Source organism: Sturnus vulgaris, chromosome 3 (genome assembly GCF_052056855.1).
Source record: "Sturnus vulgaris isolate bStuVul1 chromosome 3, bStuVul1.hap1, whole genome shotgun sequence".
In the NCBI taxonomy this organism is placed as follows: domain Eukaryota; kingdom Metazoa; phylum Chordata; class Aves; order Passeriformes; family Sturnidae; genus Sturnus; species Sturnus vulgaris.
The window spans coordinates 33,572,614-33,595,193 of record NC_142245.1 but is presented as its reverse complement, the minus strand read 5'-3'; the positions used below and the strand labels follow the sequence as shown (position 1 = coordinate 33,595,193).

Sequence of the window (22,580 nt, the reverse complement as noted above, 5' to 3'; positions counted from 1 at the left end):
CAGCACCGAGGAGCTGAAAGGATGCCTTGGTTTGTGAGACAAAGCTAAAGAGGAAATGTTCAGTGACATTATCAGAAAGTCCCTCTGTTGTGATCTGAGTTTAGTTATCACTGTGTGATCAAATGGCATTTGTCAGATTCTCAGATAACAATTTGCACAGGGCTATTGGGTGATTTTCCCATACATTGTGTGCTGCTATTGGGAAAAGGGATACTGGGAACCAACTTTGAAACTTACATTCTCCACTCCTGTCACAACTGTGGGTCAAGCAAATTCTAGACTGGTTTGCAAATTGATGTGTTTGGCTGAATAAAGAAGGATCAGCTGAATAATCTGGGAGTCAGATGTGAGCATTCATTCCCTGATCTGAAAGTCTGACTGTCTTAGGGGCAGCCTGAGGCTTTGAGAGCAGAAGGAGGTATGGACTGGCATCCTTGAGCTGGCAGGGTTGCTGTCTCTGCTGGGATGAGTCACCCAGGGTACTGAGCTGAACTGACTGTGTGCTGCTGTTTTCCATTTTTTATCACACTGCTGTCCAAGGCTGTTTTGTTAGAATGGAAAAGGAGTTAAAACTGACAACACAACTCTCTAAATTACATTGTAAGACACAATAGAGATTTTGAAAACAAATCTATCCTTTACTCACTGGGTTCTTACAAGCAGTCTTTCCTCTACCGTTTCCTTGAGTCCCCCTCTTCTGTCCAGGCTCTTGCCTTATCTTCTGAACATCACCTTATCTTCCTCCTTAGTCTTGGATACAAAACCTGGCTCCTCCGGTTGCTTTGTGGGACCCATCTCTTGACTCTGTTCTGGCCCCAACCACTTAGACAACACCCTGGCTCTATGCTTTTCCTAGAAGCTCCTGAGTGCTGAGCCATGGCTGGACCAGCTGGAGCACAAAGCCAAGCACTTTGCAAACTCATCAGGAAAATACTGAGCTGTTCTCTCAGGGAATGCTGCCCATGTGGGTGAGAGGTGTTCAGAGGAGGTGGAGTACTTTGAGATAAATTGCTCATCCAGGAAGAAAGACAGTAGGCTGGAAAGCTGATTCCCTCACATCAGCCTCTACCCTCTCTGGCAAGGCTCCAAGGAACATCTGAGCCTTTTCTGACATGAGCTGGGAGGAAGGTTCTGAAGGAAAACTGGGAAAAGCTACATGATGGCGAGCTTGCTCAATCCTGAAAACTCCCTTCATGCCAAACAAGCTCTTTTCAGGTATGAGTGTTTTGTTACTCCCATGACAGATTTAAATCAGCTGGAAAAGCACCTTTTGTACTAAATCAAGAGCTACTCAATGCCAGTGTGTAGGTAACTGAATCATGCCGTGCCTGTCCAGCAACTTGAGTCCAAAGAACCCAAGCAGATCTCCCCTCTCTGTACATTTAATCACTGCCTTATATATATCACATAATGCATTATTCTTTTGCTGTCCTCCTCTATGGAGTGACCATCATGTTCTTTTAAACACTTTATTGATTGGCTAAACTTACATGTAAAAGCAGGTCTTTGGCCAATCACGTCTGTTCATGCTGTGTATTTTCAACAATGCAGTTACAGGCATTTGTGAGCTATACATTTCTTCCATAAAGCACCATATCTATCTTCTGTGGGGCTTTGTTTCTCCTTTGATGGACTATAGGCCATCAAGCTCTGCTTCTAAATTAAGAGGTATCTGATTGCTTATTAGCTGTACTGTAAAATTCTTTATGATTTCAGTAATTAGTGTTTATACTTGCCAGGTCTCCGTAGAAGCACTTTAACATTGCATAAGGAGATGAAACACTCCACAACAGAGTATGCATTGCTCCCAGGATTTCCAGTTTCATCCTCAAGTTTTGTAGAGCCTTGCTGAGGGAGTCTCTCCAGAAATGGGGTCATGGATAGCCTGGTGTAGTCATTTTGAGTGGATTTCACAGCAGAGATGCAGAAAAATATTCACAGGAAGATACGAGGATCATATAGCTCTCACTGCACCAAGGAACTTTTCAACTACAAACCCTTGTTTGTTAGTGCTATGATCAACTGTCATTTGCAGGACTTGAAAAAAAAAGTGTGATGTCTGATTTGGCTGCCTTCAACATTTCTGTGTTATTGACAATATTTTTGTAAAATGTTGGATCAACTTCTAGAAACATCAAAATTCATGCTAGCAATGAATTCCACCCTACTGGCATCTGTTTCCAGATGTTCTTTGTGATTTGCCTGATTATTATCCGAGGCTATTTTCTGCTGAAGGTATTACCTGCAGGTGCAAGCACTGCATTAAGCTGAACAGGCACAGAGCTTTACACATCTGAACTGCCTCCTTCCATGGGAGATGTGAGCCACTGCTGTGGTGGGCACAGCTGGTCTTCACACCACCAGTCCTCATCATCAACCACAGGCCTCCACCACACTGCCTAACCTGGGCTGTGGAGTTTCTCTTGTTAGGTTAAATACCTCTTTATACTTTCATGGACTCCTTCCAAATGAAACTCGATTGAGTAATTAATAATATGGAGGGAGAGTTAAGCTTTTTAAGTTCTGCATGCTGTTGTGCCAATGATTCCATCAAAGACTGGCTCGCTTTGTTGCTACAGAGCTTCTCAGCAAGGCATGACCTTGGTTTATTAAATAATACATGTATTTCTGAGAGCAACTTATGTAAGAGTAGCCCTATCCAACAAGACTGATGCCTCACAGTGGCTGCACTTGTCTCTAAGCCACCATTGCTGCCTTTACTGTTTCCACTTAAGGTGCTGCAGCACAGCATCCTTGCAGCCTCTTGGATATCTCACCACATGCTCAAAACATTGCTGGTGCATCTGCTGGCTTGATGCTGGCCTAGACTTTGCAGGGCAAACAAAATTAATTTCTGCCCCCAGAGATGGCAACAGCGCTGCCTCTTGTGCTGGTGAGAGCTGTACCCACCAGTAAGGAGCTAATGGGACCTGAAGTCTCTACTCCTTCCTTCTCCACCTTCTCCACCTCCTCCTCCTCCCCTTCTCCCCTGGCGGGGGTTTGGGGCTGCACAGGCTGTCTGACATAGGGCAGGTGGTGCAGGCTGTCTTGGGGAACCTGCAGCTTCTCTGAAACCTCTTTAACACCACACGCAGGGCACTACAGCAATGAGTCTCTCTGCTCCAGAGCAAAGCAAATCTGTTAGCTTTAAATCTCGGAAGTAATTTTCATAACATCATTTCTGCAGCAGCCAGTTTCCATGGAAACCAAGAAACGACTGGCAGCATGCATAGGAAAGAAGACAGCTGACCTGATTGTCCTTCCCTGGCCCCTGTGGATGGGCTTCCCTCAGTCTGCCCATGCATATCCTTTGCTCATTGCTATGAGATGGACAAGCCCAGACTCAAAGGCTTCAGCTCATTCCTGGCAGCAGCCTGAGTGCAGTGTCTTTCCTGACTGCTGCACATCCTCATCCCACTTCATCCTGCCTCTCAGGGCAGCTCGTCCTGCACCCAGGGTAGGAGGTCAGAGGGAGGAAGGGTCTGTAGATGTTTTCACCCCCCTTCCCACACCTGTATCGTTCCCAGGCCTCAGCAGTGATGGAAGGACTTGAGGTTAGCTTTGAATATGCACGAGTCCCTTTCTTTTTGACCCACCAACTCACATACTTTGTTCACTTACTTATTCCACTGCTGCTAGAATACTCCTGTAAGTCAACTTGTTGAAAATGTATATTTATAATGAAGCCCTATATGCTTTGCATTAAATTTACAAATATCCTTGGAATTCTTCCTAACTACTACCAGAAATATCTGCTCTCCAGGTGAAGTTTGTGTTCCCTGTGGCGTTCCTTAAGAAGCCACAAATCTATATCACAGTCTTCAAGAACTAGCAATTTTGTCTGTGTGTTTGGGCAGAGAGAGGGAACTTGTCTGACCCAGGTTTAGCTGCAGCTTTTGGTTGCATTTCTTCAAACTGCATTCTCTGTAAACCTCCCCAGATGATAAGGAAGAAGTATAGATTAGCTCATGACACAGTCAGGGAAGAGTGTCATGACCAGTAGGATTACCTGTAGGTAAAAAGCAGATCCTCAGAGACCATTTAGGAAATTGAACATCTGCAGGGGACAGACTGAGGGAGAAAAAGTTGACTCTCAGGAGTTGACTGCTCTCGAAGTGCTGTACATATAGGTCATGCCACAGGCATGACAGGAAGATGTGTGGTCAAGCTCTGAACAGATTCCATTTTGTACTTAGCTTAATTCTGCAATATTAGTTTATTATCAGTAAATTTAGTTTTAAATAAATCTATCAGTCAGTTTATTTAGTACAAAAGCCCATTTTCTTTCTCATTTGGAAACAGCAATATTAGCACCAATAATCACAGCAATATTAGCACCAATCAATATACCTTTGAAGCTCCGTGCCAGCTGGAGAGGGCATTGCAGGTTCCCATGCCATGCTCATCCCTAATCTCCAAAAGCATAGGCTGAGCATGGCATCCCTGGGTGCGTGTTGTGGTGTGCCATTTCACTGGGCAGAGGCAGCTCTAGGCCATGGAGTCTGTCCTTCCTTTATACCTCTTAAAATGCACAGGAGCCATGAGGCTCCTGGAAGGGCAAAGCAGCTTAAAGAAAGCAATTGCAGAGATGAGAGCATCCACAAAAGCCAGGCACTCCCTGAGGTGCTTCCCTGCCCTCGACTCCAGAGTGCTGGAGGGAAGAGCACGTCTGGACAGCCTCCACTGTGCTTTTACTAAACTTTCTTGGTCTCTCTGACATAAAATATAATTGACCTTTACAGTTGCATTTGAGCCAGCTACACTGCCATCAGCTCTTGCTAGTCCTCACTCAGTTCATTTTGCTTAATGACATGTGAATTAATTTGTTGGAAGCTGGCACTTCACTGCAGGATTAGTTAGTGACACTAACACTGGGCCGGTGCATGAAATTTAAGATGCAGAGAATCTTTTTGTGGTAAAAAAAAAACCCACAAAAAACAAAGGAGGCAAATGCCAATGCTTTTAGAAATCTTCACTTTTAGGATGCTATGACTGAGTAATGAACGAGCTGAAGTACAGAAGAAAAATAAACCCAATTCCAGCTATTTAAAGGCTCAGCAATTCCTTCCAGGCAAAAAACAAGCAGCTATTGTGTGTTGGCACTGGGAGGGCTGGGAGAAGGCAGCGTTTCCCACAGGCAAATTAGGAATGGGAAAATCAGGACAAAACCCACAAGCCTCTGCAGCCCGAGTAGGGAACACAAGACATTTTCTGTTCAACATGATTTGTGTTGTCATTAGGTGGGTTTAATAGGGCTTTATACTTATTCTGGGAGGAAAGCCCTGGCTCTGCTTGAGCTAACAGTAATGACCATTCTGACTTGGGAAACATGAGGGAGCATTTGCCACGTCACTCAGGCACTCACTGGGAACAGAGGGTCTCCTCCACCCCCATCCCTTCCTGGTGAGGGAGTTGGGACACGTTTCACTGGAGCCTGATAAAAACCTGTCTGTGTCCTGTTTGGCCAGGAGGTGTCTGACTCACATCACTTGTCTCACTGTAAAAAAGGATCCATCAGCCACTCAGAGCAGAACCCCACAAGGGGTGCATTTGAAAACCCCCACACTTCTACCCTACAGCTGCCTGGGGCAGCAGACAGGGCTGGCATCATGGATGTAGGAAAGACTTCTCTCATCCATGATGACTTCCTAACTCTTCTCCCAAGCTGTTGTGAGCCCCAGCAGGACAGTTCAGTGACACAGTCCTGGCTTCCTGAAGTTCTGTATGTGGGTGCCTTGTTTCAGGGCATATACAGGCGAAATGGTTTAGAGAGGTAAAAACAGCTCCCTAAAAAAAAATCATGAGTTAAAGCCCATGAACAACGGCTCCTGCAGGGCACACATGAAGCCCCTCCTTCACTTCCTTCAGGAGACGCTAACAGTGATTTCTCTCCTTTCATACAAACACATGGTCTGGAAGCAGCACGGCAGGTAACCAGCAGGTGCAGCAGGCTTGCTGCTTTGAGGATTCCAGAACAACTTTCAAAAGACCAGAACTGCTGAGCACCCATCTTAAACTTGCAGAAGGAACGGTGTTCCCTTAGTTCTATGTGCTCCAGGCTGCTGCTCAGAGATGGATGGGGTGGAGAGCCACTCTGCTATGAGCAATGTCCCTCTCCATGGAGACTCAGAGGCAGCCTCTGTCATGCCCAAAGCAAACTAAAACTGTGCCTGTGAATGATCTTGCATTTCTTTATGGCTAGATCCTGGTTTAGTTTGCTATATGCTAATTTTAATGAACCAGATCGTGTGAAAAAATACAGGATCTCTACTCTAGCCCAGCAGGAATGGGAGCTGCCAGTAGAGCACAGCTGCTTTTCCAAAGAACTGCCATGGCTTCCCTGACAAGTTTGAAGGTTTTTTTATGATCTGATTTAGATCAAACTACAGGATTTCAGAGAAAATCAGGAACTGTCTAATAGCCATTTCCATTGCACTATATGAAGCACTGCAAAATAATGTATTTATTCTGGGGGGGGGGTGATAGGACTAAGGTGCTATAGGCGTAAAAAACCTCTGCCTGTTGCAAAGATGTTCCAATAATAAATTCGTCATATACTTCTGCATGGCTGAAGAAACTTTTAGAAAATAAAATTTCATTTGGATAATTTCATTTATCTTTTCTTCAAGAGCAGCTCCATTAAGCACAGCCACTCACCCACTAGCAAATAATGCACTAGGTACTTTTGTGTATTGATCACCTTCCCAGAAGCTGATAGGCACTCCTGGCCATTGGATGGCAGAAGTGAGTTCATCTGGAACTCAAGTTAGTTTTAGTTGATTGTCAAGTTTCCTTTCAATAGGTTACAAGTTACTCAAACTCTCTTGCAGGTTTGCTGGTGATTAGGGAAACAGAAAAGGGAACACATCTGTGTCTGAGCAGCTTCTCCAACAGGTCACGCCCTAGCCCATGTTCATTAGCAGTGCACATGGACATGTCCTGCTCAGCACACACAACATGGCAAAACACATCCCCTTCCCAGCTGTGGGGAGAGATGGGTAGGGACAACACCAGCTCGGACAGTCACAGGACAGCACTCCCATTTATCAGCGCCCTCAACCTGCAGAGGAGTCTCTGCTGTTGCACTCATCTGCAAATTCCAGCACCAACACCTTTCAGTGCTGGTGAAGCACGTCCTCAAGGGCTGCTGCTAACTCTGTGCCAGAGCTTGGGATGTTTGGGAAAGATGCCTCACACACACCAAACCACACACCTGATGCTCATGTCAGCCTAACAGCCTGAAGCTCAACTACAGGAAACCCTTGGATAGTCTCACTGTCCTTCAAAACCATCCCTCAAAACCAAACACCAGGTGGGGTGGCACTGCCAAAACAAGCTGTAGATACAAGGGGAGTAACACACCGAGACAACATTTTTTTTTATAAAAGTATTTTTAATAAACTGATGGATTTAAGTTTAAGATGCTAGACAACTTGTTGCCATGTACAGGTAACAAAAGTCAAAATTCTTTGAATTTTATACAAATACTATGTAGTAGAGTAAACTTGAATACAAGTTTACAAAAAATGCATCAGTGAATATTCAGCTTGTAACCAACTTCCAACAGTGAAAATTATCATCTATCAATAGTGATCAGAATTGCATTGCAAATTTTGAAGTAATGCAACTATGTTTTTTTTAATCAAGCCACTCTGAAGTTACTGACAGTACATTGGATTTTTTTGGCTTGCTGAACAGAAAATGGCATTTAAATAAAATGACTGAGTTAAACAATGTAATACATATCAAAAGTACTATCTCACAGAAAATTAAACAATGAGAAAGTAAACAGAGCAGAACCCTGAAGTGGTGATATTTTTCTACCCGTTTTGATGGAAAAGATTCCACAGGTGTCCAGCTTTCTCACAGCATTTTGAAGTGTTCTAGTCCTAGCACAGTGTGATCATTAGTAGACTAAAGTAATCCCTGCTTGGCAGTAATGCTGGTGAAAGGTAACTTGCTCTATTGCTAACAAATCGGAGTAACCACTGGCAGGGTGACTTCTTGCAGGCATCCAGCAGAGGCTGAGCTGACAGCACACGATTGAAGTTACAGTACTGCTCGCTTTGATACAATACCCAACAACCTTCAGGGTTCAGGTGTCAGTTTCCTCACAGGATTTACAAATGGATGGTTTTGAAACAAACAAAAAAAAGTCGTTATGGAGCATAAGACAGTATTTTCACCTGTACAGCTACCAATAAAATGAATGTTTTTGTTACAAACTTTCCAGTCTGCTTTATAAAAAATAGTCTTAGTTTTACTTCTAAATAAAAACTGTGCTGTGATCTGTCATGTTCTTGCATTGTACATGCTGTAGTTGTGTGTGTTAATGAAGGTGTAAAGATTTGTGACCTAGCGCTCTGGATGTATCAGAAGCCTAAAAAGCTGATTTTGATACATAAAAGGTAGCAATGAAAAGTCATTCTATTTATTTTTTCCTAAAGCCTAGGAAAAGCTACAGTACGTTGCTAGATCAGTGGCCTCAACCCTGAGCTGAAATAAAGGACCTGCCCTGGCCAAGAGACTTAGTCACATTACTACCACAGCTGTGCAGCAGAGACAAAATCACCTGTCTGCAGCCTGTTGTCTGAGCTGTGAATAGTGTTAGATTCAGTTCTGTCATGCTTGAGAGCTGACTGGAGACCACCATACTCATTTTCACTACAGGGAAAAGAAGGAAAGGAGAACTCAAATTGAGAGTGGAAAGTACTCAGCAGGGAGGGTCAGATATCCAGCTTCTGAAGATCAAACAGAGAATGAAGTTAGTGGCAGACTCGCCAGTCTTAAGCATTTCCCACTTGGTAGAAGAAATTATTAAAACACGTACCAAAATACAGTTATGGAGACTTTTACTATTATCTCACTCTTTCCAGAAAGAGTCTCACTTGATTTTCCCCTCCAGAACTGAGCATATCTGTCTCTGTACTACACTGCATCACAGAAGATAAGTGAAAACCTAAAGTCTGTCTGATGAAGGATTCAACCCGGGTGGCAGCAGAAAAACTTCCACTTGTTTCTAACACAAGTTGGAGCTGGCAACCATAAGAATTCTTACTATTATACAGCTACTGCACCTTCCCATAGGGTTCAATGGCACCACTACCCACGGCCAGGAGCACTCATAACATGAAGCATTTTGCCTCCCAAGAGGACTTTGTTTTTGCTTTTAAACAGCAGAAACTGCAGAGTCAGTACTTCGTTCAACAGAAAAACTAAATCCAGCAAAAGACCGTAAATAAAGCTCATAAGAATAATTTGTATTTCTAGTAATGCACACTTCTTTGTGAGCTGATCGGTTTAGGGATGGTATTTTTTTTGTTAGTTTAAGGCAGCAAGTCTTACAAAATACTCAAGCTCACCTTCCTCACGTTTGTGCTACTGTAGCTTTATGTGCACAATAGAACCTCACTAATTTACACTAATGATTGGAAGAACAATTCATTCTCTTGGTAAATGAACAAGAATAAGGCATTCCATCATATATTCTGATCACTAATTATAATTTAGCTCTAATTATAATCTACCAGCAAACATACTTCTGTGTTTTAGAAAATAATATCTCTTACCTTCAGACATAATTATGTGTGCAGATTAGTGGGTTCTGCTGTGTAAACAAGCAGGTGCATAAGCAATTTTCAGGTTTTTCTTCATTACATCTGATAAGAAAGTTAATGCCACAGATAGAGACTGTGGGAAAATAAGTTAGGATTTCTCTATCATTTTTGCAGATATGCACAACTGGGCAGTAATTTGTAGCTCAAAAAAAAGGACACTAATGTTTACAAACTCAAATAGAGCAAAATCAGCAGCAGGAAGCAAAGGCCATTCCCCAACCACAAATGGCTTGTTTTACGTGATTCCAAACTATATCAATCAAACAAAATAAGAATACAAGTACTAACTTGTATATATAAGTTTGAAATCAAGTAAAGCAAAGAAGTGAAAAATTTGTTGATGCTTCTAGCAGATGATATTCACATGTTTAAATCCTGAAGTAAACTGCAAGTAAAGACACAAGACAGGATGAAAACTACATGGCTGAATTGAAAAAAAAAAAATGGATTGATGTGCATTGCAATGAGATAGAAATTTCCCTTCATATGTGCAAAAATCCACAGTTTCTTTAATGTAGAGGTCATACTTCTAGGAACAGATTTTAGACCAAACCAGTCTCCCTACATCCTGGAATCTACCTGCTTACATCAGCCACTTTAAGCGCACAGTACCCTGTTCACATATATAGTATTCAGCAGTTTCTGGCATTCCTCAATTTAATCTTCTCCTGCCTTAAATCTTGAAAACAAAGCGGAAAGTTCATCCAGGGCATCATACCACTGCTTTTGATTTATACCAACAGTTAAATCAAACTCAAATTCTTTCTTCTTCCATGGTAGCAAGAGTCCTTACAGGACTTGTAAACAGCAGTACACAATACTGTAAACAAATAATTTAAGTTCTGCTTTATGCAAGATGTTAACTCAGGTCTACCAAACAGGTGAAAATGAAAAGGGTGGCTTCACACAAAATCCTTCCCTTTTCTCCCAGCAATTCCTTTCACTATGTAAATAATCCTGAGCTGAAACAGGGGTTGATGAGAGCTTTTTTTTTTTTTGCATATAAAAACAATGTTCTAGAGTTGGCTCTCATTTTCTGTCAGGAAGTCAATTGCTGAAGAGATCAAACTGAAGTATTTCAAACCATTTGCTACTTTGGAGGAGGACTTATAATTTGGTGTGGCGTCCAGTTCTAGACCCAGATGCTGAGCTTGCCAAGGAAGCTGATGCTGCTGCATCCTCAGCTTCCTCCAGCTCATCGTGTAGCTCCTGGCTAACGCTAGACTGGAGGGCTGCAGGAGTTAGCCACTCCTTTGGCAGGCAGCTCTGGAGGAAGGGTATACAAGAGCTGAAGTAGGCAAGGCGATTCACCCATCGTGGAATCTCTTTTCCACAGAGAATCTATGCGGGAAGGAAAAAGAAAGGGTTAATTTGTTTTCTGGATTCAGCAGTAACAGAACTGCAGTACTGTAAATAAAAAAGCAAAAGCTGCAGCAGCCTTACGGTATACATATCACAAATGCCAGTAAAGAAGCACTCAAGTTAGCTGCACTATGACAACTTTCTCCATCAGTAAAGGCAGCGTTCCAAGTCCCACAAAGACACCTCTATTCCATTGTGAAAGCTGGACACATGGTTGGTTCTATGGTTTTATTAGAAGTCCTGAAAAGCCTAACCATCTCACTCTTTTTGAATAACTTCTATAAAAGGCACAGAAATTAGTTAAGCTAAGGTTTCCATTCAGTGCAAATTCCTCAGAACAGAAATTGCAGGAGGAACCCCACTCTTAGAAAAAAGCATCCCAAAATCACATGGCCAGAAAGACAGTGTCAATACCACTTGTTGTATGGAGTTACAAACACAGCTGAGACTCTTTACTGTGGTGGCCACTGACTTCCACCAGACATCACTATCCAACAACACAGGCCAAGCACACACTTTGGTTCACTGCAACAAGAGAAGCTGTACAATGCACAGCTAGGTTCAACTCCTCAAAAATATATAAAGTTACATTACATATTTATTTTTACTGCACATCCGTCATTAAATATTTTTGTTGCCACTATTCAAGGATCGAGCTACTTAACTACCTCCATATTCACTTCTGGTATTACAGTGCAAATCTGTAATACTGTAATAAGCGGAGAACATGAGTATTACTCTGCTGTAACCGAGCAGCATTTAACTTGCAATTATACCCACTTTTATAGTCAATTTGAACACTAAATAGGGCAAGACCTAAGCAGAAACAATATGACCATGCAACTGAAGAATATGGCAAGATCCTGGCCATACAGGCCAGATTTCACACCAACTGCAGCTTGTCAGTGTCTCACCCTACTTACTTGTACCAGCATTGCACATGAATCATCATCTCAATAAAATTTTCCACTACCACTGGAAGATCAGTCTACAAAAAACACAGGCTATAGTAAGTATGCATTAAATATTTTGGAAGAGAGCCCAACTAAAATCTATGAAAGTCCACATGGGAAAAATAGCCATCCTTGTTTTGGAGTGTTTCAATGAAATATTAGAATGAATTCTGGCAAGCAGAGATTGTCAACTATCAATGAAAATCAAAGTTTCCATTCCCCTCTTTGTTCTGGGTTATTTGTTCCTGACCTTTTCCCTTGTGTGAATACACATGTGAATGATCAGGCAATTTAATCCTGTTGGCAAACTAATCATGTTACAACAAGCCAAGGGGGAAAAAGCAAAGCCTGTGTGACTCCTCAGTCAGACTCTTTGCATGAGCACTCAAGTATCTACATGACCAGGACACAGGTGCTGGCAAAGCAGTAACTTGACAAAAGCCTCTCAAGGAGAAGATTAACATTATCTGGCTAACTTTAATGCCTTTGCTATTCTTTGACACTAGGTCATAACTTTGAAAATTATTTACAGTGGGATGTTCTGTGGGGAAATACAAATAACCTGATAAAAACAGCACCTATAACATTGCTATCTTCATTAGCAATTACTGAAACATCAAAAATTACATTGAAATCTTGTTAATATCTCTTTAGGAATGCACCTCTGCTCTAACACAAGCTATGTATGACAACAATACTTAGCAGCAAAATCTGGTGCTTTGGACATAAGCACAAATATAACCTGAAAAATGATGACATTTGCCCAAAGCACCAGAGATAGGAAATTGAAAATTAAACCAAACATTACAAAGGACTAAAAGGAGATCATGCTCTGTGGCCACCTGTGAAGCACCTTTCCATAGACCTTTAAGTTTGTTTACCTCAGATAAAGCCGAAGAAAAGTGATTGCAGTTTTTGTGCATTAGGTGATAAGCATTTCCTTTGAATTCCTTTCCAAGCTCTTCTACTATTTTTTCTATATCATCTTCCATAAAGTCAGTACTGCCTAGAACCACAGCCTCTCTAGAAGAGAAATAGAGAGCATAAGGTGATCAGGCTCAATGATATAGGTGGACTACTGATCATACATTGCTCAAAAGTCACTCCACTTTTGGAGTGGGTAGCAAGATCTTTCTGTTCTCCAAGAATAATAAAGGTTCTTTCTATTCCATTTTATGGCACCACTTTCATCTTTATCATGAGAGATGATGTTTCCTTGCTGATTATCCACCTTGGAAAAGTTACTGCACAGCTTACGCTGCATGAGTAATAAAAGTTAGCCACAAGTCCACAAAATTTGTGTGCATTTCAGGAATTTAATGGTATGCTAAAAAACGTTATTTGCTGTAGACACTTCATTGTCTTGTCACTCTGTTTTTAATTTCTATGCAAACGCATGAATTTCTCAGAAAGTCAGAAATCCTGTACAATTCAATACATTTGTCCTCAAAAATAAATGCAACAAATTGTCTTTTTCATATACTTTCTCAAAGAGCAAGAAAACAAGAGCAAGAAAAGGTAATCTTTCTTACTTAAATTTAAATGTTTCTCCTAGCTCGGAAGCATTTCCTGGTGAAATCTCAAATATTCCAGAAAACGGATATGGATGACCACCATAGGCAAATTCTGAAAGAGAAAGCTCAAATTTAACAAAACCAGCATCTGATGACAGTAAAAAAACAGCAGAGCTCACTGACTGGAAGGTGACTTCACAAGGATCTAAAGCTAGCAACCAGACATGTTATTTACATGGCAAGCAAATGAAATGAGCCGGAAATTAATAGTTTTGTCAGTTACTACTCAGCCTAAGCAAAAACTGACATCGGTGTACAGGTTTAACTGGAATAACTTTGCAGTAAGTACACACTGTTTTCATTGTATAAGTGAGCATTTACAAGTTAAACTCTGTATCTTTTCACATACTTGTCTTTAGAATTCCCCTTACTCTGAATAGGGGATTCAAAGTACTGCATCCTCAGAGGTCTGATGGCATTTCTATTCAGTGTACACTAGAGTCCTCAGTGCGGCAGTGCACAGTGGCCTAATAGGTTCTTTGAATTTCTTGATTTGCAAGAATTCAATTGTCACATATTCTTTAACAAGAAAGTAAACCAGTGCATGCATCTCAAGTCTGCACACAGCATCTGCTGGCTTAAGCACTCACACTACATGAAAGTATCACGGTGTGCTGTAGCTTCCGTCTGCGTCTGTAAGATAACAGAGCACGCCGCACCCAGAGTGTAATAAAAAGCTTTAAGCATGACTTCACACTTCCTTTCCTCAAAACTCCTAACACATCACCCAAGTCTAGCACTTGGTTTTGTGGATAATCTTTTTAACAATAGGTTAATAAATAAAAGGTTTGATGTGCCTGGAAAAATGCAAGTCATTGTTCTAGCAGGGGCATGACCTACTATATGAGAAAGCTGCTATAATCCCAACAGGAAGGGAAGCACATGTATTTGGCAGAGCTCAAAAACTGGGGTTCAGGCAGAGCACTGTTAAGAATCAGGTCTTTCTGGGTCAGATTAAAGCAAATCTAAAAAAAAGTTTTAACAATAAGCATTGTATTTTGTCAATTTGTTGCTCTGGTAACACTTGCAAAACCAGATACAATGTGACCATTACAGTAGCTGAAACATAGTTTAAGATAATTTTGGGCAGTGGGGTCATGCCTTGCCTTTTGCTCCTTCCCCTCACCTCCCAACACATTAAAAAAAGGAATAAAAACAAACAAAAAACACTGCAGTAGATTTTTCTTCTTTATCTGCAACACCATCACCTCGGAGTGTCATAGTTCGGGCAAACACCTCAGACCTGAGCCCGTGCTATGGCCTGCACAGAAACACCTTCTGGCTGCAATGCAGGTTCAAAATGCCCTGAACAGACCAGAAGGCTGCAGCACCCAAGCACAACCTATTTAGCAAAATTAAAAAGCACTGCTGTTATTTATCACAAGGGCATCTTTGATGAACAGCATGCATCGGATGCCTTTGAAAGAAACTGTCTCCAAAACAAACCAACCTACCAAAATGGAATAGACTTTTTCCTGAGCATCATGCTCTTTTAGGTGCCTCTCTGCAACAGATAATTTTTGACCACAGAAACAATAAACTGCTTGCACTAAGTGCTGACAGAAAACTGAGGAAAGGATTCAACCATGCTTACACAAAGCACACACTTGTTTTATCTAGATTTTTTAAAGTACTTCCAAACCTAAAATAAAGATTTCTATGTCTGACTGAGTAAGTTGCACACTTTTTCATAGTTGCTTTGCTCTATATAAAAGAATGCACAGCAGCTACCAGATTATTCATGTCCAAGTTTTATTTCCAGAGGCAGAACAGATGATAAAAAGAGATTAACAGGTTTCAGAAGCTAGGCTCCCCTCACTACCTGAAAAATGCTTTTTAAATAGCAGTATTACTGAAACAACAAGTAAGTTAAGCTTTTCTTGTACATACCTCGGCCATACACCTCTATACCTGAATGAAACACTCCAATTCCAAGGGAAGAAGTATATTCATTCATCCAATACTAAAAGAAAAGAAGGAAAAAGAAAAACCTCAAAACTCCAGTTAGTTTGCAGTACAGATTTATCTTCTCAGAGCAGACTGTCCCCCACATCAAAAGCATTAAACCCTATAACACAGCGGAAACTGCACAACTCATTTTGCAGGAACAGAACATCACTAAAATTCCCCAACCGTACACAGTAAATTAATTCCATTAGGTTCTATTCCAGTGTTTTAGTGCTGTCAAAAGTTTGTCAGTCAAGGAGTCTGTACCTGGGACAAATCCAGATCAACCTTCTATTTGTCAACAAGCTGTAGGTTGTGAAGTTTGCCATTAGGTGGAATACATTCTAGAATCTATTGCTGTAATTTTAAGGAGCACATTCTTCTTCAAAGTACATCAGAATGTAGGACTATGAGATACACACACTGTCATTAATAACAATGACCATACTTGCTTATGAAGAGATGAGCACAAGATGCATTCAGAGATGGACTGAAATTACCTTATTATATTTTGTCTTTGAATACTCAATTAGAGGTCACCGTACAAGATACAAAGCTCTCTCCAGGCTGCTGATGCATGAGGCTCCAAACATGAGGTTTTAAGTCCTTTCCATACGTCTGACACTTGTTTCCAATATATCACTTGTATTATAGCCAATAGAAAACAGATGCATTTCAAAAAGAATCAGAAGCAACAATTTTTTAGAAAAGAGAAAAAATAGTAAAGAAAGGAAACGTCCCTTAGTGATTTCTCTTTTCTTTTATGAAAGTGCAGCAGCGGCAAGTGTCTACCAGAAGCTAACTGTTACCCTCAAGACCTCAAAGATGCAGAACCCTGGAAAAGAAAAACCTCAAAGTACTCTTTCCCTGTCTTCATCACCACCCTCAAACTATCAATCTCCAAGTATTAAAAGATCTCAAGTGACACACAATTTGAGAAGTAACCTGAAACAAAGTCTAAAAATAAAAAGTCTCAGTTGTGTCCTTAAAACTGAAATTGGCTAGCAAAAAAAACCTCAGGAAAATACATGGAAAATATTATTTTGTCAATTACACTAGTAACAGGATTTTTTCTTCCCAGAGCTTCTCTGTGAGCTTTTACAAAGCAGACTTCAAAAAGTCAACTGGCAGGCGGGATACAGGCTAAGGTAATACCCCCAGTAAATTAATACTGGTTTAGCAAGAAGGCAGAAAAAAAAGAAGCTATCTTCTTCACACAACCTGTTGACATAATCGGCGTTTTCTGATGCAAAGCCATTATGCAGCACAACTGATGATAAAAACCTAAAAGGTTGCAGGTGTAACACTTGAAGACGTGCTGGCTGGAGTTAGTGTGTAATTTACAGTGCCATCACAAACATTACAGCGTGTAAGCTTTTTGTCTCCCAATAAAAATGATACACTAAACCTCAGGTTGACAAGCTATTAATAAAAATGAAAACAAGTTAAACGGCAAAAAGAGCACGTCATGCCAATAGTTACAAACAGATAAGCCAGCTGTGGGAAATTTTGTCAATACGAATTAAGAGAAGGCAGATTTTGTGCCTTGTATTTATTTAAAGCTCAACTGTGATCCATGGATAAATTTTGTTTAAGACCAAACTTTACCATTTGCTTTAATTTCTGGCTTTGTCAGTGTAGTGCTACGTTAGCTAGGGGGGTATGGATGACTACACTAAATCATCACCTTAGTCTATTTAAAGGGTTTAGCAGTTCTTTCCTTCCATCCCCCAGAAAAGAGCAGAGAGCAAGTCGGTATGAACAAACTACATCCAGAAATACACTGCATTAATTTACTCTGTATAGAAAGAGAACAGGGAGAATACAAGGAGGGCAAGAACGGAGAAGGATGCGAAGACTACTCATCTTAGTAGGCTTGTGATCATAAAACAATGGATTCTGCTCATGAGGTGAAATCAAAGTCAGAAAACAGAAGACCTACTGCAAGATAAATGTGTTCCAGTTCTGAAGCCCTTCCTATCCCACAGTTTACCAGCTCATAATTTCAAAATAGTTTCAGGTTTATATTTATAGTCAAAACTGTAGGCACAGTCAATGTACAGTTTGTCATGCAATAAAGTACATTTGCCTAATGGGAAGGCGTATCCAAACAAACCTAATCTAGAACAGGGTCTCTGGTGCTCTAGTGTGTCCCTCTCCTAGGCACTTGTGGCCAGAACCTGGCTGCTGAATTCCAAATAACCTACGTATCATGTATCCATTGGACCTGGATCTGTTAATGCCAAGCAAGGTTACGGCTGCCCTCTGAAAACAAAACAAAACTTACACAAGATACCCCACATGCAGTGGGATAGAATAAAGCCTAGTTCGTTATTAGACAGAAAAAAATGAGGAAAAAAAAGTATTCACAGTACTCCCAACCCACAACCCATGAAATCAAACACAAAATATAGGGAGGAGAGATAAAAGTGAGCCACCAAGCCTTCTCACTGATCCACATAGAAGCAGATGAATGGGATGGAAGCTGATCCAACAAGGTGGTCAGCACAGCCTGCTCCTGTCCAAGCACATGCCCCTCCTTACTGGTGCTACCTAGACACTCGGGGCTTGCTACACTGCACAAAGTGAGCACTGGTGGCAAATAAAACCAAAGTTAGCAGCTTTGGAAGAAGTGCCTGAAGCAAGCTGGCACTTTGCTTCAGATTTCCAGTAAGAACAGAATAGGTTAATTGAAGATAAAAAAATTTCAATGAGGCAGAATAACTTTCCCCCTAGGAACAGTAATTATATCTAATTATTACTTAATATGGATGAGCTATTGGAAGGTTGGTCCCATTTACTTATTGAACAAAATCCCTTATCTCACTGAAGGAAGAAATGCAGGACAAATGTGACAAAGAACACTGAATTTGGCTGCAGCTGAAAAGATTATATACGACTTACAAAATAAAGATTGTAAATTAAATTACATTTGTATAGCTCACTGGTTCAGTAACATGCCCAAACTGATCCCAAATGCTACATCCTTGTTTCCATTACACAAACTGGATTCCCTTTATTCTTGATACGGATTTTGCCATAGTAGTATGGTGCAATCCCATATCCTCAATATTTTGCAATATGTCAGTCTCGTAAAACAGGATTTTAGGTTTAATCTATCGTAAAGAAAACATTGGAGAAGTAGTCTTCTATGTGCACAATAAAGTCATGTCACTACAATGAAAGAAAAACATTAATCCCAGTGCTTCAAAAATATCTTCAGAGCTTTCATTTACATTAATATTTCAGCTTGTTATCGCCTTATTTGACAAGGGAAAAAATAGGATACTACTACTTGGGCACAAAAAACCTAGACTCCTAAAAATAGCGGTTAGTTTAAATGAACTATAAAGTACTCCAGTTCTCAAAACACAATATATCAAAGCCTTTACCCTACCCTTTTAATGATCATAAAAGATGTTCAAAGGCATGAACTGTACCACGTAAATACACCCTTAAGCTTCTATCCCTCCATAAAGTTACCACTACTTGAAAGTCGACTTTCTTCTACAACACATGCATCCCCCTCACACTCTGGTTGTATCACAGATTTTTGCTTTTTCAAACACTAAGGACATTAGAAGGGTATATCCTCCAAAAGCAACCAACTCAGTCCTGCAAGGAGTTCCAACAGTAGCAAGGTCACTTAGCATTTCCCTGCATACCTAAGCAGCTGCCTGGGAAATGAAGCCACAGTTTGCGTTCAGGTTAAAATAAAACTGTTGGTTATTACAATAATGCTGACTCTGTCAACCAGGTGAATAACAATTGGTCTCTTGTTCCAAAAGAGAAATAAAAAACCCAATCCCACATCTAAACTGCAAAAAAATCCCAAACCCCCTTCCAAGTGACATGGAACTTCAGAAGCAAAGAGCAAACCTGCTAATGTCACAAGTACACAGTTGGCATGGTTTGGTGAATAAATAGAACTTCAAAACTGCTATTACAGAAGACTCCTCCCTTCCACCCACTCCTAGTGCCCCCAAATAAAGCAGTACCATTGATTTCAGCAGGCTGTTGTACAAGCAGTAAAAAATGCTATGCTAAATGAAAGTGAGCCTTTGGTTTCAAAAGGACTGAGGTGTGGTTTAGCAGAGGAGTTTGATGAAGGCTGTACACTGGCAGTATCTTTCAGACATCACACAAACCTGTGTTTTTCTCACCAGTTTGAAGGAAAACTCTTTCTCTAATGGTCAAATAAGGTAAATATCGCTACAAAACAACAGGACTGAAGCAGGATATAGAAATATTCTCCTTAGTGGTTTCGTCTTATACTATGTATAATCTGTGGCGATGTGCAGCTTCAACCATTCAAGTCACCCCTACATGTAATCAAACATCTGCAAGTAAATGTGCTTGGCTGCTTCTTTTCCAGTTTGCTTTTCCAGGGCAAGTTCCTTCCACAGATGGTGGCTTCAGAGACTATGTGAATTCTTCATGGAGGCAGAGCCCCAGTAATAACAACAGGATAACCAACAGTCCCTAATGTGTCCTTAGGCAAAATATGACACTAGCTTTTAGGAGCACACCCTTCCTGCTGCTTGTTTTCCTCACTTCCCTCATGTCAACTGCCAGCCTTCCTAGGATGGCTAGAGTAAAACTGATCACAGCAATTCCGTTCTGGAGGAAAAAGAAAGGATGATATGAATGAAAGAGTAGACTATCCCAAGAGAAAAAGAAACAGCATGCTGAAGTCACACCCCACCAGTGATTCCATCATAGGGAGAACGGAGCTTCTCAGAGGCCATGGCACTACTTTCCAGGCAGGCATTTACACAGGAGTCAGTCCACTCTGTTAAGATTTCACAGCCTGCTTGTGAACTGGGCCCACTTTGCACAATTAAGCAAGTCTTTGTGAGAACAGTGGGTCTTCCATTTGGGTGAGTCAGAAGTGCGTCAAGCCTTGACTTCAAAGATATTCTTATGTAAGAGTCACCGAAACCAAAGTCCTACTTCTTTCTCTGTACAAATATTTATAGTTAATACATGTAAAACCATCTTTTTTTTATGCTAAAAGAGAACCCCCAATAGATACATTCGCACTGTAGTCCAGAGAAGTCATATGTATGCATGTGACAGGGCATCCTTCCCTTGTAAAGTCTAGCATAAAAGAAGGCACACTGTGACGTTTTCTCATATTAGCATCACATATGAGCTCAACCAGGTGAGCAAAGACCCCCTTCTTTTTTCCTCCCATCTCTCAGAAAATCACACTGAACAGGCTGTTCCCGTCTCAAGTCTCCCCTCACTGTTGATAATGAAGGAAACCAAAGTCGAGGTAACAGGCTATATTCACTGGAGAGAGACCTCAAACACAGGATTGGGCAAAAAATCCCCCCAAACCAGGACATGGATTTCTAAGGTAAGTACTAGAGTGAAAGAAAATAATGACAAATCAGGCTAGTTGCTATGATATTGTAAATATATTTGATTTCCAGCCAGAGAGCTTCCTACTGATTGCTATTAAACATTTTAGTCTTTGAATGCGACTGTTTCCAAGCAAAACAAGCTGTATTTTCTCACTTCCAGCAGTCACTGACAGTACACTATATACCTTCAACCCTTCAAAATAGCCAGTGTTCACTTTAAAATGGTGGTGGTAGGGAAGTCTATCCAAAATAAGCCAAGTAACACAACCACTGTCACCTGAAGCTAGTTCTCCATCTTACTGTCCTCTATCAGTAGACTCAAAACTTAGGTCAGAGAACTCTGTCACTTGTTCTCATTTCCAGCGATTGAGACGCATTAACGGATAATATTTTCTTATTACTTATCCAAACCTCCTGTTCCATGCAGGTACTTACACCTCATTTGTTACCATGGCATTTGAGCAGCTTCCAGCTGAACATAAGACAATACCACAGTTGCTGTAGGTGCCACATAAAGATTACCCAGGAGGGAGGGAAGGTGAGCTCATAGGCTGCAAATCAAGCTGGAGCGATTCTTTTATTTCTATCAGATCGCAGCCATAAGAAAACTATTCAAAAATCACGATCTAATAAAAAAAAAAAAATCACCTTACTGACACTGTGCTAAAACGCTCTTATCCTTGCAGGGAGAGAGGTTATCCCGAACTACCATCCTACAGGAAAACTGGACCCTTTTCTGGCTTTTTTGAGCAGGAAGGCAGGGCCTCCCCGCTGCTGAGCTATGGGGCAGTAGCAGAGGGAGCAGCACAGCCCGGGGACGCTCACGGCAGGCAAAGAAAGTTTCCCCCGCGACAGGGAGGGGATCCACCTGCCACTGCAAGACCCGGCCCGGCAAACTTCTGTCGCAGGTCACAGAGGGGCTGTAGAAATCGTCAGACCTCCCAAATCACCGCCCTCGCCCCCTCCCTCCCCTCCCCGCGTTCGGTATTTCTCCCGCTCAGCCGCCCACGGATCCAGCTCCCGCGGGGACAGGCACGGCAAGGGCAGGCAAAGTTTCCCGGCCGCCCTGGCCCCCGCAGGGCAGGACACTCCCTGCCGCCGCCCTGCCGGGAGGGGGCCGAGACCCCCGCCCAGAGCCGTGCCGGTGGCTCACCATGTCGTAGACGTTCAGGATCACCAGCTGGTTCGCCATCGCCGGCGGCCCGCGGGCGCCCCCCGCCCGCTCGGTCGCTCCCGCTGCGGCGGCGGCGCCGCTCAGGCCGGCGGCGGGGCGGTGCGGACCCCCGGGGGCCGCTTCCTCCTCGTCCTGCCTGTTGCTGCGGGGCGGCGGGGGGCGGCGGGCACCATGGAGCCGCCGCCGCGGAGGGACGGGGCCGCGCCCCCGGGAGACGCGCTCAGCCCGCGGCCGGCAGCGGGGGCCGGGGGGCAGCGGGCGCGGACCCCACCCCGGTGGCGGCGGCAGCGGTGCCGGTGCCGGGCGGGGAGGCGCGAAGGGAGGAGGAGGGAAGGGAGAGGCGCCGGGGCGGGCCGCGCCCTGCCTGGCGCCGGGCCGCGGGACGGCCGGGCAGCCCCGCCGACGGGCGCAAAATGGAGCCGCTCCAGCCCGCCCCCAGCGCCCGAGCGGAGCGGCACGGCCGCGACTACAGCTCCCGGCGCGCCGCGCGGCAGCGCGGCCGGGAATGGCGGCCCGGCAGGCCCGGCGCCGCCCCGCGGCCTGCCTGGGGGCGCGGAGACTGCTCCCCCTGCATCGTCCGAGCT

At 42.6% G+C, this 22,580-nt stretch overlaps 1 protein-coding gene across 1 annotated transcript; it reads right to left on the bottom strand.

Moving 5' to 3' along the window:
* Positions 1-7,372: 7,372 nt before the first annotated feature.
* On the bottom strand, positions 7,373-22,091 carry DESI2 (desumoylating isopeptidase 2). The gene is made up of 5 exons (XM_014878115.2): positions 21,976-22,091; positions 15,397-15,469; positions 13,465-13,558; positions 12,814-12,955; positions 7,373-10,958 (listed from the first exon to the last, which is right to left on the bottom strand). The coding sequence occupies exons 1-5, from the start codon at positions 22,012-22,014 to the stop codon at positions 10,725-10,727; spliced, it is 582 nt and encodes a 193-aa protein (XP_014733601.1). The 5' UTR covers positions 22,015-22,091; the 3' UTR covers positions 7,373-10,724.
* Between the last annotated feature and the right edge of the window lie 489 nt (positions 22,092-22,580).

What these genes read in the sequence shown, in the direction of transcription:
- DESI2 (XM_014878115.2), bottom strand. Translation starts at nt 22,014, where the DNA reads ATGGCGAACCAGCTGGTGATCCTGAACGTCTACGACATG. An exon ending in TCCTGAACGTCTACGACATG is followed by an intron (nt 15,470 to 21,975) that starts GTGAGCCACCGG and finishes CTTTTCTTTTAG; the next exon opens with TATTGGATGAATGAATATAC. An exon ending in TTTCTTCGGCTTTATCTGAG is followed by an intron (nt 10,959 to 12,813) that starts GTAAACAAACTT and finishes CTTCCCGCATAG; the next exon opens with ATTCTCTGTGGAAAAGAGAT.